This window comes from Chenopodium album, chromosome 6 (genome assembly GCF_948465745.1).
Source record: "Chenopodium album chromosome 6, dcCheAlbu1.1, whole genome shotgun sequence".
Lineage (NCBI taxonomy): Eukaryota > Viridiplantae > Streptophyta > Magnoliopsida > Caryophyllales > Amaranthaceae > Chenopodium > Chenopodium album.
In genome coordinates, this window is record NC_137839.1 from 15,615,651 (window position 1) to 15,629,559 (window position 13,909).

The 13,909-nt window shown below is 34.3% G+C and overlaps 1 protein-coding gene across 1 annotated transcript; it reads left to right on the top strand.

The window, feature by feature from the left end:
• The first annotated feature begins 360 nt into the window (after positions 1 to 360).
• LOC145635908 (eukaryotic initiation factor 4A-3-like) lies at positions 361 to 9,702 on the top strand. Its single transcript, XM_081687283.1, has 8 exons — positions 361 to 787; positions 2,835 to 3,075; positions 3,194 to 3,274; positions 4,280 to 4,387; positions 4,472 to 4,591; positions 6,280 to 6,447; positions 7,947 to 8,033; positions 9,387 to 9,702. Exons 1-8 carry the CDS (start codon positions 483 to 485, stop codon positions 9,498 to 9,500), a joined length of 1,224 nt encoding a protein of 407 aa, XP_081543409.1. The 5' UTR covers positions 361 to 482; the 3' UTR covers positions 9,501 to 9,702.
• Positions 9,703 to 13,909: the final 4,207 nt, after the last annotated feature.

A 13,909-nucleotide genomic window follows, 5' to 3' on the forward strand; every position in this document is an offset into this window, starting at 1 on the left:
ATAATTATCATCCCAATAAGTGCAAGAAAAAAAAATAATACTCCGTAATATCTATTATAGACTATAATCAATTTAACATACTAACCGGCCCCCATAAGGCCATAACTTTATCATCCTGGCTTCGCCCCTGATGATTGGATTCGCCTTTGACCACCTCTACTTAATTTTGGCCGAATAGCCCGTTGTTTTTGGCTCAAAATGACGAGTTAGGCACAGTTTTTCGGCTTGATCCAAAGACTTGGCCTGAAATAGATCAAGTTCTTGGACAAAGCTGAACACGTCCCAAGCCATGATCACCTCTACTTAAATTTGCCCTATTTAACTCACACAAACAATTAATTCAAAAAATTTTGAAAAAAATAAAAAGCAATAATAAACACAGGGAGATACAGCTACAAACGAGCCAAAAAAGAAGAGAGAGAAAACCCCCCAAAAAAACTCAACCCGCAGCAATAAAAAACAACCTTTCGAAGGCGGCAACAATGGCGTCAGGTTCAGTAGTTCCGGCAAACAGAGGAAGAAGAAACCTAACCGACGATGAAAAGCTACAGTTCGAAGCAACAGAAGGTATTGAACCTGTTACAAGCTTCGAAAGAATGGGGATTAAAGACGACCTTTTACGTGGGATCTATGCTTATGGTTTCGAGAAGCCTTCTGCTATTCAACAGCGTGCTGTTATGCCGATTATTCAGGGTCGTGATGTTATTGCGCAAGCTCAGTCTGGTACTGGGAAAACTTCCATGATTTCTCTCGCTGTTTGTCAGATGGTTGATACTTCTACACGAGAGTATGTGATTTTTGTAATTGTTTTTTTGTTGTGATTGGTCTTTTTTTAGGGTTTTGATTCTTGGGTTTTGTGATTGTTTGGTTTAATTTTAATGGGTTTGCTTTGATTGGGGTTTTAGTGGTTTTTGAGAAAATTAGGGTTGGGGGAAATGGGGTTTTTTTTTAATGATTTTGATGTATTGCTTGATTAAATGAGTTTAAGGTGAGGTTAAAGATTTGGAAATTAGGGTTCGCTAAATAAATATCCTAATTTCAATTGTGTTAGAATGGCGAGGTGGGTTTATCAGAGAAGTGGGTTAATTTGCTTAGGAAGATGAGATTTTTAGGAATTAGCTGGTAAACTGGTTTATACTGTCTTTTCAATTGGCTTTGGGCTGAGTACTCGAGATGCTTTTTGATGTGCTATATGTTGATAATTAGTCGACAAAGTAGAAAGGGGCTTATATTTACAAGCTTGGTTGATGAGCAGGAGTGTTTTCCTGCTTATGGAATAAGTATAAAGGGAGAGGACAAGGTGTTACAAATGCTGTGGTCAATTGTATCGCCTTAGAGCAAGTGCGTGTATTAGGAAGATTAAGCCTATTTTCCACTCTTCCCAAGAGCATGAAACAAAAAGTTTGCTGCTATCTGTTTTAGGGTTCATTCCTTTATTTACTTTCTCTCATCGTTTTTCTTAATGGGGTTGGGACATAGGGTTGGTTATTATGGGTATAAGTTTGCATTTTTGAGCTGGCTCTATGTTACTTGGACTCAGATGAAGTGCCGAATTAGACACGGGTGTCCAAGCATCAGACTTGCCCATTTTCTTGAAAAAAGTTGTGTTTTTAGTTAAAAATGAAGTGTCGAAGTATGAAAGAGTCCGAGTATCATAGGCTGGTTGTATCTTGTATAGGGTAACCTATGCAATAGGAAGGATAGAGGTAAACCTCCATGTCTCCAAGGGGGCAGTTGAAGAGTCATGAGTTCTGCCAAATTGTATGAACTGATAGCCTGAATGCCTTTCTTTTGTCTCTTGAGCAAGGTCGCAGTTTTTTCTCACCTGAATGACCATCCTTATTGAAACTACTTTCCCACTAATTTGCCATTGTAATGAACAGCTCTTACCTTGGATCCACTTTGCATTTCAAACTTCCATTTTGCCTCAAGACTTTTTCCTCCTATTGTAAATTTGTTAGACTCTCTTTGAATTTAATGGATATCTTTATTGTCTAGTTTTGTACATTCTTCATGTGCAACCTTTTTATACTATCTTAATCTTAGTTGGAGGCTTGGAGCTATCGTCCTTTCAATTGATTTCTCATTTTTTTGTCAATCTATCTTATTTGAATTTCCTCCTCTCAATTGCTGACTTTATCTTGCACATAAGTAGTTATTCACCCTTTAGACTACTTTGAGCAACCATTAATATGGAGTGCATAGGTTTCATCTGTTGTGTGTGTAAAAGTGCTGAATATAGTGGCTGATAAGGTGTGTACTCAACCAGGTGGACTGCAAGAGAGCTAGTAGATTACAAGGAGCTTATTTTTGTTAGTTATTTGTTGTTTGTGTGGGGTTATGTAGTTATAGTAGTAATCTAGATCAGATGGTGAAAGGGAATCTTAGACCATCTTCCATAAACTTGTTTTCTTTCTATTGCTTGATTCTTGGTAGCCTCGGTGGAAATTAGTAAGAGATATATGTACTTTGGCTTCATGTTTCTCCGTGTCACATAATGTTTCACCTTTAACTTAATAAAGGATTGACATTTTCTTGCAAAATCCAAGAATAGATCTCGGGAAAAAGAAAGATAGAGTGCAATACATTGGGGGGGTGGGGGGGGGGGGGGGAGCAAGAAAGTGGATCATGAGGCGATGCTCTGCTATTTTGCATTTTATTTTTGTTTATTAGATTCTTCAAGTCGTGCAGTTGTGATAATAGTTGTTGGCAAGCTTATCTTTATCATAATCATACTTTCAGGTCCACAGAGCTCGCTGCTGATTTCTTTTCTGTTTATGACATTTTTAATTTTGTATGGAAAATAATTGTAATGTTTCTTTTTATTCTCTTAGGGTCCAAGCATTAATTGTGTCGCCTACTCGTGAGCTGGCTTCACAAACAGAAAAAGTTATAATGGCCATCGGTCTCCACATGAATATACAAGCCCATGCATGCATTGGAGGGAAAAGTGTGGGTGAGGATATCAGGAAATTGGAGTATGGAGTTCATGTTGTTTCTGGAACCCCAGGTAGAGTGTGTGATATGATCAAGAGGAGAACATTGAGAACCCGAAATATCAAACTCTTAATTCTTGTAAGTCACTGGTTTCCTTTTAATTTTCTTATATTATTGAAGATTGTATCACTGCTTTTGAGCTTTGCATGGATTGTTGTCATTTAGTAGACTGAGGTTCTATTTCTTATCCGAACAGGATGAGTCTGATGAGATGTTGAGCAGAGGTTTTAAAGACCAAATTTATGATGTCTATCGTTACCTTCCTCCAGAGCTTCAGGTACCAACCCCCCCCCCTCCAACACACACATATACAGAGAAAATTATAAGAGGGAAAATAAATGATGCCTGGGCTTAATTTTCTTTCTATTGTTCTTGCTTTAGTGGGTTAGAGGCTTTGTCATGCAGTCACCTGATTCTATGATTTACAAGAGAATTTATCTTCACCATAGACCTTGGTGGTCCCAAAGTTTCTAAATGTCTGGTTTATGGGTGCCAATGTTTGAATTTTACCAATTTATGAAGCTACCTGTGCAAGCAACCTCTCTTTAAAGATTATGATAAATTGTTTTTGGTTGTAAATATTTGTTCTAATTGGCTGATTTAGGACTTGTTCTTTTCAACTTATTTCAGATACTTATTACTTATTCTTTACTCCCTCCGTTTCATAATGCTAGTCTCATATGGAATCAATCACATAAAATAAGAAAATAAATATATTTGGAATCTAACATTAAAGTACAACATAATTCATAATTAGTTTACCTTATTTAACTTTTTAAATTTTTTATTAGGGAGTAATAAATTCAATTCAAATAAGAGCACATCAGAATTTTTTATTATCATTTACTTATCGTTAAGTATCGTTAATTGCGTATTAAAAAAATTTATAAAATTACATATTTAAAAAGTTCATGATGAGATGAATCTAAAAAGATCCATTTTGAAAATGTTTTTCCGTATAGATTAGTATTAAAATGCGGTCAAAGTTTAGTCATATTGTTAAATCAGATCAAACCAGACCTTATCAGACCTAAAAAAACTCACACCAGATTTACTTGTTTTAGGTGAAGAGAACAAGTCCTTCCTAGTAAGGATGTCATGATGTTTTGCTTCCTTTATTATAGTAAAAAAAAAAAAAAAAAATTGTATTTGGCGTGGTCATGCTAAACAAGGACAACTTTATTGCTCTCTTGCTGGCCTTTATAGGTGTAATTATTTCTTGTTTGTTTAAATTTACGTGGTACTAGGTCTTTAATATACGATTTGTCTGTGGTGTTCGTAGGTTGTGTTGATCTCTGCCACCCTCCCCAATGAAATTTTGGAGATCACCAACAAATTTATGACAGATCCTGTTAAAATCCTTGTGAAACGTGATGAATTGACTTTAGAGGTATGTACCTTACTCCTTTTTTTATCTTGCAAATGAAACAACGGGTACAGTTTCTGTATTCTTATATTCAACCAACAATGACAGGGCATCAAGCAATTCTTCGTTGCAGTTGAGCAGGAAGATTGGAAGTTTGATACCCTTTGTGATCTTTATGATACCCTCACAATTACTCAAGCTGTTATCTTTTGCAACACTAAGCGAAAGGTAATACATTCATTTTAATTTTTAATTATTTTTTGGGGTGGGGTTTTCATTATACGATTAAGCAAAAGCGAAAGCTAGTTCTCGGTTGTTGTGCTTCATAAGAATTATGACAACTTTCTGAATCTGTTGTGTCGATGCTAAGAAAGCTGACTATAAATCATAGGATTAAATGGAGTGTGGGTGGGTTGGGGGTGTGATACAAGATCATATTGCAAGCAGAATGAAATAAAATACTAGGAAGGTACTAGGAAGGTGTTACTGCATATTCACTTCACAGGATCTCTGTTATTTTAAAATTATTCTTTATTGAATCAGCTATCTCAGTTTTCCATAGCATATTTCTTTGTTGCTGTGCTTCATAAGTATCATCACTAGTTTCTGAATCTGCTGTGTTGATGCTAAGAAAGCTGACTATAAATCATAGGATGAAATGGAGTAAAAATTCTACAATGTCATTCTTTAAAAATGACACCACAACTTGCTGATGTGGCAAAATCTGATTGACCTATATTTTGTATTTTTATTTTCATTTTGAATTATTTTTAATGTCCATAATGTATTAAAATTGTATCTTTTTGTATTCTTTTTGGTACATATATTTTTTTTAGAAATACATAATTATAAATTATGAAAATCAAGTTTTATAATAAAAATTAATTTTCGGATCATGATATGCTGCCGGAGAAGAAGAATGATTGTCGGAAACATTGCCTGAAAACCGCCGGAAAACTGACTGTATCCTTCCCGAGAAAGTCGCCTGAAACCTTCCTGAAATTGACCAAAACCGATCCTAAAACTGTCGCCAAATAGTCCAAGATCTGCCATGCCGGAATGCCTATATTGTCGCCTGAAAACCGCACCAGAAACCCACCCCAAAACTGATCAGGAAACCCACCCCGAAAGAACCCTAAAAAAGCACCAAAAAGGCACCTAAAATACGCCTAAAGCCGCTTGAAAATTCGTCGGAACCTTGAGCCGCCGCCTTAAACCTTCGCCGGGAGAGTCGCTGAAACCTGCAACCTAATCGCTGTAGAACGGTTCAAAGTCTACAGTTATTCGGTGTTCTTCAATTGACAATTGTGCTCATTTTAACTTCTTCTGATAGCACAAGCAGGCGGCACACAATTAACGATGATGGACATTTTTTTTATACCTCCCTCAGCCTCATGTGTTCTTCAATTAAAGATGATGAACACAATTGTCAATTGATGAAGAACACTGAATATTTGATTTGCAATTTTTATTTATTTTTTTTTAAGTTTGATTTTCAGAATTTTAATTATAATTTAATTTTTGGAAATGATATTTTTAAATTATTCTTTATAATAATACATGTATTTACAAGTATATATACATGTATAGTACATTTAGCCTTTTAAAAATAAATAAATAAATTGACCAATTATAACTTGACACATCTTTATGTTATGGTGTCATTTATTGAAAAATGACACTATAGAAATATCCTGAAATGGAGGGGTGGGGCGGGTGAGGGTGTGAGACAAGATGATATTGCGAGCAGAATGGATTAAAGTAGTAGGAAGGCGTTACTGGCTTACTGCATATTTGCCTCACAGGATCGCTGTTATTTTTTATTTTTCTTTGTTGAATTAGCTATCTCAGTTTTCTATAGCATCTCCTTTCTTTTGTTCTGGTTTAGTTAAGTGAATTTTTCCAACATGTGATAGGTGGATTGGCTGACTGAGAAGATGCGTAACAATAACTTCACTGTTTCATCAATGCATGGTGATATGCCCCAGAAAGAGCGAGATGCTATTATGAAAGAATTTCGTGATGGTGACACTCGTGTTTTGATCACGACAGATGTTTGGGCTCGTGGAATTGATGTCCAGCAGGTAATTGTCTATACTTGGTTTGAAGTTTAAGTTCTCTCCCCTCCCCCTCTCCCCTTCCCATTAGGTGCGTTACGTAACAATTTTGATACACAAATTAATTTTAATGGTTCATTTCCTTAAAGATTGTTCGATTTTCTATGTTACTAATTATACTCTGTTTTCCATTTGGATTCTTCATATGTTGATCATGAATGGTTACTTTATGGGCAAATTTGGATTCCTTTTCTTTGATGAACATACTAGTGCAAGCTTAATTACCCTGTGTCCTGCTGTGGTTATCTGAGTTAGCCATACTTTCATTCCCAATATATAAATATAGTTGAGAGGCCATCTTTGTTACTACCCTCACTAGTTTAACTTTTCACTCCTAATTGGTGAAGAAACAAACAAGAATTGAACTACAAAGGTTGCCACCAACAACAATAAAGCCTTAGTCCCTAAATGGTGTGATGGCGGCTAACTTTAATTTTCATAAAGAACCATCCGCCCAGAAAATAGAGCATAGCAAGATAGTTGAGTGAATAAAAGTGGGGCGAAGGGTAAAAAAAATAGTTTGTAAAGTGAACCAAAAAAGTAATGCAAATAAAATTCAAGAGAGTTTAAAAAGAGTGGCGAGGGGATTAAAAAAGAGAGGCATATTCTGCTGGCGGTGAGCCCTGTACAACTAGGCCCTGTTCTCATCACCTCAAAAAACAAAATCAGCTTTAATCAGTAAAAATCAGTTCTAATCATTAAAATTCAATTTTAGTCCACTAATTGAAATTCAGTAAAAAAAAAAAAAACTACTCCAAAGAGCAAATGACCAAGGAAATCAATAAAAATCATTTATTATAGATAAGTTCTAACAAATAAAAATCAGTTTAAATTAGTAGAAGTAATTTAAGTTCAGTCTAAATAATTTAATTTCATCCAAAATAAGGTAAAAAGAATAGGGCCTTGCTACTATTCACATACTATCCTTTGATCATCTATTGCAATATTTACTCGAGTTTATAATTTTTCATGTGGTGTTGTTGAATTCTTCTCAATGTATACTTTTATAAGATCATTCTTATTTATAAAATAATTAAGTATATTAATGGCTATAGCTGTGTGTTGGGATGAGCTTTAATTGTTGCAATACTAAAACAATGGAGGAAGTATTATTACTTATTATTCCCTACTCACACTGTCTTAATGAATGGTCGCATTTACTGTTTTTGGTTGTCCAAAAAGAATTTTCTTATGTCTTGGGTTGAATGACTAGATTTCCCAAAATATCCCTTGTTCATGAACAGTGATTGCAGAAGGTTAGAGGGCCACAGTTATCACAAAGATTATTCTGTTGAATTTTATCTTATACTTAAATATGATGGGTGGGGGTGATATGCATAATATTTTGAATGGATGAAATAATATGTTTAAGGTTATATAACTGATTAGGTACACTTATGATATTTAAATGGCTCTTGGAAAAATATTGCCTTTGTTGTGTTTAACTAATTTGTTAATTCCATCAGGTTTCATTGGTAATCAACTATGATTTACCTAATAATCGTGAACTTTATATTCATCGGATTGGTCGCTCTGGCCGTTTTGGGCGTAAGGTATGTGATATCTTTTTACAGTTAAGCTTGATTAGATTACTTCTAGCAAATTACTTATTCTTGATGTTATTATCGTTGGCATTCTCCAAGTATCACACCTTGTGTTCAGTGTTAAATCTTTCCTTGGTTATCGAGGTTTGTTCAGTGTTTCGCTTGTCCCCCCTCTCTCTCCCCCCTTCTCTCTCTCTCTCTCTCTCTCTTTCAAAAGAGAGGAAGTCTTCATCCATCTGAAGTTGGAGGGCTAAGTTTGCTAAAATGTTAAAGAATCATTTTACATAACTATGATTACAATGCTTGTATTATACCAAAAATCACTTTCCTTGACTTGAAAAGTCAATTTGCAACTTATTTCCTTGACTTGAAAAGTCAAATCTCAAGTCAAATTTGCAATCTTCTTAATTTCTGTAGTTCTCATATTTTATGGAATCCTAATAGATTATATCTACAATTTTTGGAAAAATGAGAATGAAAGCTTTTTTGTCTTCTTGGGAAAAGGCACTTGATACTCTGTCATTTTATATCAATTGGTTAACAGAAAATTTACATACTTGTGTTTGTGATTAATATTCTCCACTATGGTGTATATGTGTTCTGTGTTCATAGTGTTGACAGTAACATGATTTGTTAATAATTCCTTATTTCTTTGTTTTTATGAGGTTCTTCCCTATGCATTATATAGTGAATAAGGTCTCTAGGTCTTACTTCAAGTGAATAGCAATCTGATCATGTGAGCCGGTATTTCATCAGATAATTAGTGACACTGAGGGTCGCTTGTGATACTTTTTTTGGATCTTTGTGCAATTTTTGATCTTTGCTTTTACATTTGAACTTTCCATTCTATCATGTTAGGCTGAGATTGGTGGGGTAATATATTGACACTGAGACTTTCATGGTTGGGCAGCATGCAACCCATATTTCAGAAAGATTGTTCTGTATTAAACTATCCTCTTCAGCAAGTTCCTAATTAGAAGTAAGAAATATCCGTGGAACAGAATTGCCTAAAATATCACTAAGAACCTTAACCTTATTAAGTAACAACGAAAAATTGCCTCTGAAACCTTGACGTTAAACTCTGCTTAGCTACTGTGACGCTGAGCTTGAGGGAAATCAGCTCATAAAGTCATAACACAGAGATTGTGGCTTGTCAATAGCCAGGGTGGTCAGTGACCCTTTATATTTGCCAGCTAGTGAATGCTGTATGGGGGAGAGACTGCAGGCAGGATAGTTTCCAAGATTTAGGGCAACATAGGCACTGGGAGAATTGGGTGCATGTGAAGCTCGTTCAGTTGTCTTTTCAATACACTTCCTGCTATCCTTTATTTGTTTACTTAATGTTGATCACATATGTTGCAGGGTGTTGCTATTAACTTTGTCAAAAAGGATGATATCAAGATTCTAAGAGACATTGAGCAATATTACAGTACCCAAATTGACGAAATGCCGATGAATGTTGCTGATTTGATATGAGGTCGACCTGTGCATTGATGTGACTGATTTCTTATGCCTGGAAACAGGGTGCGTGTTAAGTGTGGCGATAAGCTGCTATGGTGTGGATTGACCGGTTTTCAGTCGTTTTTCCTGTAATGATAGTAAACATTTTGCTTGCATGATTCTTAAACTGTTTTGATAATTGATATGTTCAATATTTATGTGAAAGTTCTAACTGGACTGAGGGTGCGTTTTCTCTGCTGCTTTTTTTTAAATTGTTTTTGTCGAGAGTTGGCTAGTTCTTATTTCATGCACCTTAAAATTATGCGTTGAATTATCACACAAATCTAATTTCTTTGAATTGGAATCTGGAACTTTGACTACCATTGTAAGGAATTCATACTACCCAAATGAATTAGTATTGGCTTTAGACAACGTAACCCATCTCTTGGTGTTGGTATCGCTTGAGCTTGGTCAACGCACAACGGCACAAGGCCTCATTAGGTTTGTATGTTTGTGGCCAATGGACAAGGGTGTGCCACTGTACGCTCATTCTTGCCTAGGCAGGTGGCAAATGGCATAGCCATGTAGGTGGTTTGGAGGGGGTCATATCACAATAATAAACTTAACCAATTTTTGGAGGTTTTGGTTTGCTCAAAAACATTATGGCTTGTTTGGATTTAGGTTTTCATTTCAAATTCAGGAATTGGGTCAATTGTCTTGTTTGGATAATGCAAACAGTTGGATTTGTATTTGGCCCAAATCCAAGTCAATTACAAAATCAGTCAAGTTTCATGAATTTAAAATTCCAACTTAATACATGTCATTTCAATTTCCTTTTGCTATTTTCCCTTCTCCCTCCTCCAAAGCTCCAACAACCACAACTTTCTATCTCTATCCTCCATTACTACTACCACTCACAAGTTGTTTTTGGTAGATTTGACAACGAATTTTGTATCCACAAGCTGTTTTTGGTAGATTTGAAGCAAACTACAAGTATCAAAGTATTGATTTGATAATTTTACATCCCATTTTTTTTTTCAATTCAAATAATCAAATTGGGGCAAAAATTAGGTTAAGACATAAATTTTAAAAAAGTAAAAAATTTTAGGAAAATTTCAATGGTTTTAATTAAAAATTGAATTATCGTCGTTTTTTTTCCCAAATTTTTTTTGAGCACCTAGTTGTAGTTTCCGATGACATCATTGTATGATTTGATGATTGATTGATTATCAAAGAAGTTGATTCATGTGTTGTTGTCATTCAATTAGTTAACCATTGATTAATGTAGATAAATCAGTCATAAAATTTCAGATTTACTTCACAAATTCTACTCACCTCCAAACACCATTTAGAATTTGAAATCATAGAATTGAAATTCGAATGTTTCCCAAACATATATTTTGGAATTGAATTCTATGATTTGAAATTCTAGATTTGAAATGAATCATTTAAAAATTAATTACTTGTATCCAAACACAACCTTAGGTTATTTATTAATAGAAAATTTGTTTTACAACCCTGAAAACACTATTTATATATGTAACCACTTGTTTTTTCGTATAGTTTATTTAATCACCCACAAAAATGCCAAAAAAAAAAATTACTTACCAAACAGTTTCGTACATTTAATAATCAAAACTACCCGTCAAAAAAATAATAATCAAAACAAATTTTTCAATGCATATCAAACTAACTGTAATTTACTTGCCTATCAATTTAATTAGTTAAGCTTTGTATTCACAAAATGATTGAAGTTTGTTGAGAGTGTCGTGAAAAGAAAAAAAGTAACTATTCCGTAAAAGAAATTATTAAAAGCCAATTATAAACTTTCTTAATATTTATAGAGAAAAAAAATATATATCTATATATTAATTGCAGACATTTTTTTTCAACTTTTACCCACAACACTCTAAACCACCAATAATCAAAATCCAAACATTTTTTTTATATAACTTCAAAATAACTTTCACCTTTCATAATTGATAGAGAAAAAGTGCATAACTTCCACTTCTATATATATATATATATATATATATATATATATATATATAAACACACACACACGTGAAAGCTCAAAGCTACTGGGTTTGTCATACTCTATTCTAGTTCTTTCTACTCTCGAGTTACCTTTCGAGCAGGCTCAGAAGAAGAAGAAGCCCACGGAGCGGTAGCAGCTACTTCTTCTGCTTCTTCGGTTGTGGCCGCCTAATTAGCTACAATCAATGAAAATCTCGTAAGAGAAGAAAGAAGAGTCAGCATACGACCCTTATTGATAGGCGCGGTCTTCTTTGATCGTTCCACTTCGGAAGTCAAGGAAGACTCCTGGTTCAGTTAATAGATGCAACGAATTAATGAAGGCTAATATCTCGCCGAAAGGTGAGAGGGGTGCTTTTTGGTATTCAAACCTATTGGTCCCAAATCTTTCTGCTCCCTAAAAATATTTTGAAGGAAATGGAAACACATTGTAGGGTCTTTCTTTGGACTGAAACCAAAGCTCTCTTAGAGATCCCATCTTATATATATTTTTTTTAAAAAAAAAAAAGAGGAGGGAAATTGAAGAATTTTGAGGAAAAAAATAAGGCAAATTTGTTTAAAAAATCTTTTAAATGCATCATTTTGCGGAAAAAACATTTTAAAAGCTTTATCTATATCTATACTTAGTATTTAAAAAATCAAACCACAATCATTCATATCATCATATGCCACATGTCCTCACAACTTATTTATATGTCACATGTCCTCACAACTTATTTATATGCCACATGTCCTCACAACTCACTCATATGCCACATGTTACTTCCCTTACTTTTTTGAATATTAAAAAAAATTAAATTAAAAATATTCCATAATATTAAAGTCTTTAAGCGTAACTTGCACATTTAAGTAAGAAAATGAAGTGTTTCATTTCTACCATGATAAAATTAAGTTGAATTAACTATTACATAAACATATGAAGTATAATAAAAATATTCTTTTTATCTCTTAAACTTAAAATATAGCTTAAACTAATATGAAGTATGTCATTTCATATTCTACAATATTCATGTATATATACTTAACTAAATTCCTTCATATTCTTCCACAATTCCACCCTCACTTTTTTTTTAACAAGTTTTCACAGCATTCACCTCAAAAGTCATGTAATAATAACTTTGTAGTTTCAACTGTTGAAAAGCACACATTTATATAAAAATAACATAAGTTATAACCCGTGCATTGAACGGGCTAAAATGCTAGTTATATTGTAAAAACAAAACCCGAACTTAAAATTTTTTTTGTTTAAAACAACCTAGCAACACTAATCCACATAATTAATATCTAATTTCTTCTAATCATTCTATAACTCTTAACTATTTAATAATTAAATTAATTTATAGATTACTATTATGTACTAAAACAAAACATTGCTTACATCATCAATTATGAAACAATCTTACGTGTCATTCTCACATTAAATTTTTTCCCTCCAATTTTATGTATATGATGTCATCAATTATTAATGATTTTTTTAAAATTTTTAATCTATACTTTTGACTTTAATGCATAGATGTCTATATAAAATTCAATTAACCAAGTTTCTCTCCTAAATTATAGTTTTATATATCTAATATGTTTGATGTTTGATTGTGGTTACAATTATATTTACTTTCCTTAAATGTAAGTAAATAATTTTCATATACAATGTAAAGCAATTTAATATAAATTTTAATTGTGCATCGCACGGTAATTTTAACTGTGCATCGCACGAGGATAACCTAGTTTTAAAATAAAATAGAAAACCACCACCCCACAACAAGGCAGCCGCCCTTTCCTCCTCCCCTTGTAGCAGCCCCACCCCCGGCGACGCAACTCCACCGCTGGCCGATCCCCCTCCTTTTCCCCTTTCCCCCGGCCCGTTGCAACCCCCCCTCCCTAAACCCTGGTAGCAGCCACCAATCGCCATAATCGTTGTCGCATAACCCAATTCTATGTCTTCTCCGCCGCAATCACTGCCACAAACAAATGAAGTAGAAAATTACCGAGGTGTTCTTATGCACTTATCTTCTCTTTCCTCGAGGTATGTTCTTACCCTTGACTATTATAAAAATTTTGAGGCTCTTGATAACAGAGATGATGGTTTTTGTGGTCGAGGTAGGTGGTGCATAATTTGAGGATTGGGGTTTAGGGGATTTGGAAGAAACTCAAGAAAGGTTAGGAAAGGGGAGAATGAAGGGTTTGTGGAAGTAGCCACAATTGTTGAAGGCATTCAAGGTTGAGGAGAGAGAAAAAAGAAAGATTTAAGAATAAGGGGGTTGTTGCCATGGTTTAAGGGGAGAAGGAGGTGGTCGCCGGGGGTAAGGGCTGCTGCCAGGGGAGGGGAAAGGGTGGCTGACCGGTGGTGGGGTGGTGGTTTTCTATTTTTTTTATTTTTTTAATTTATAAATTAATTTAATTATTAAATAGTT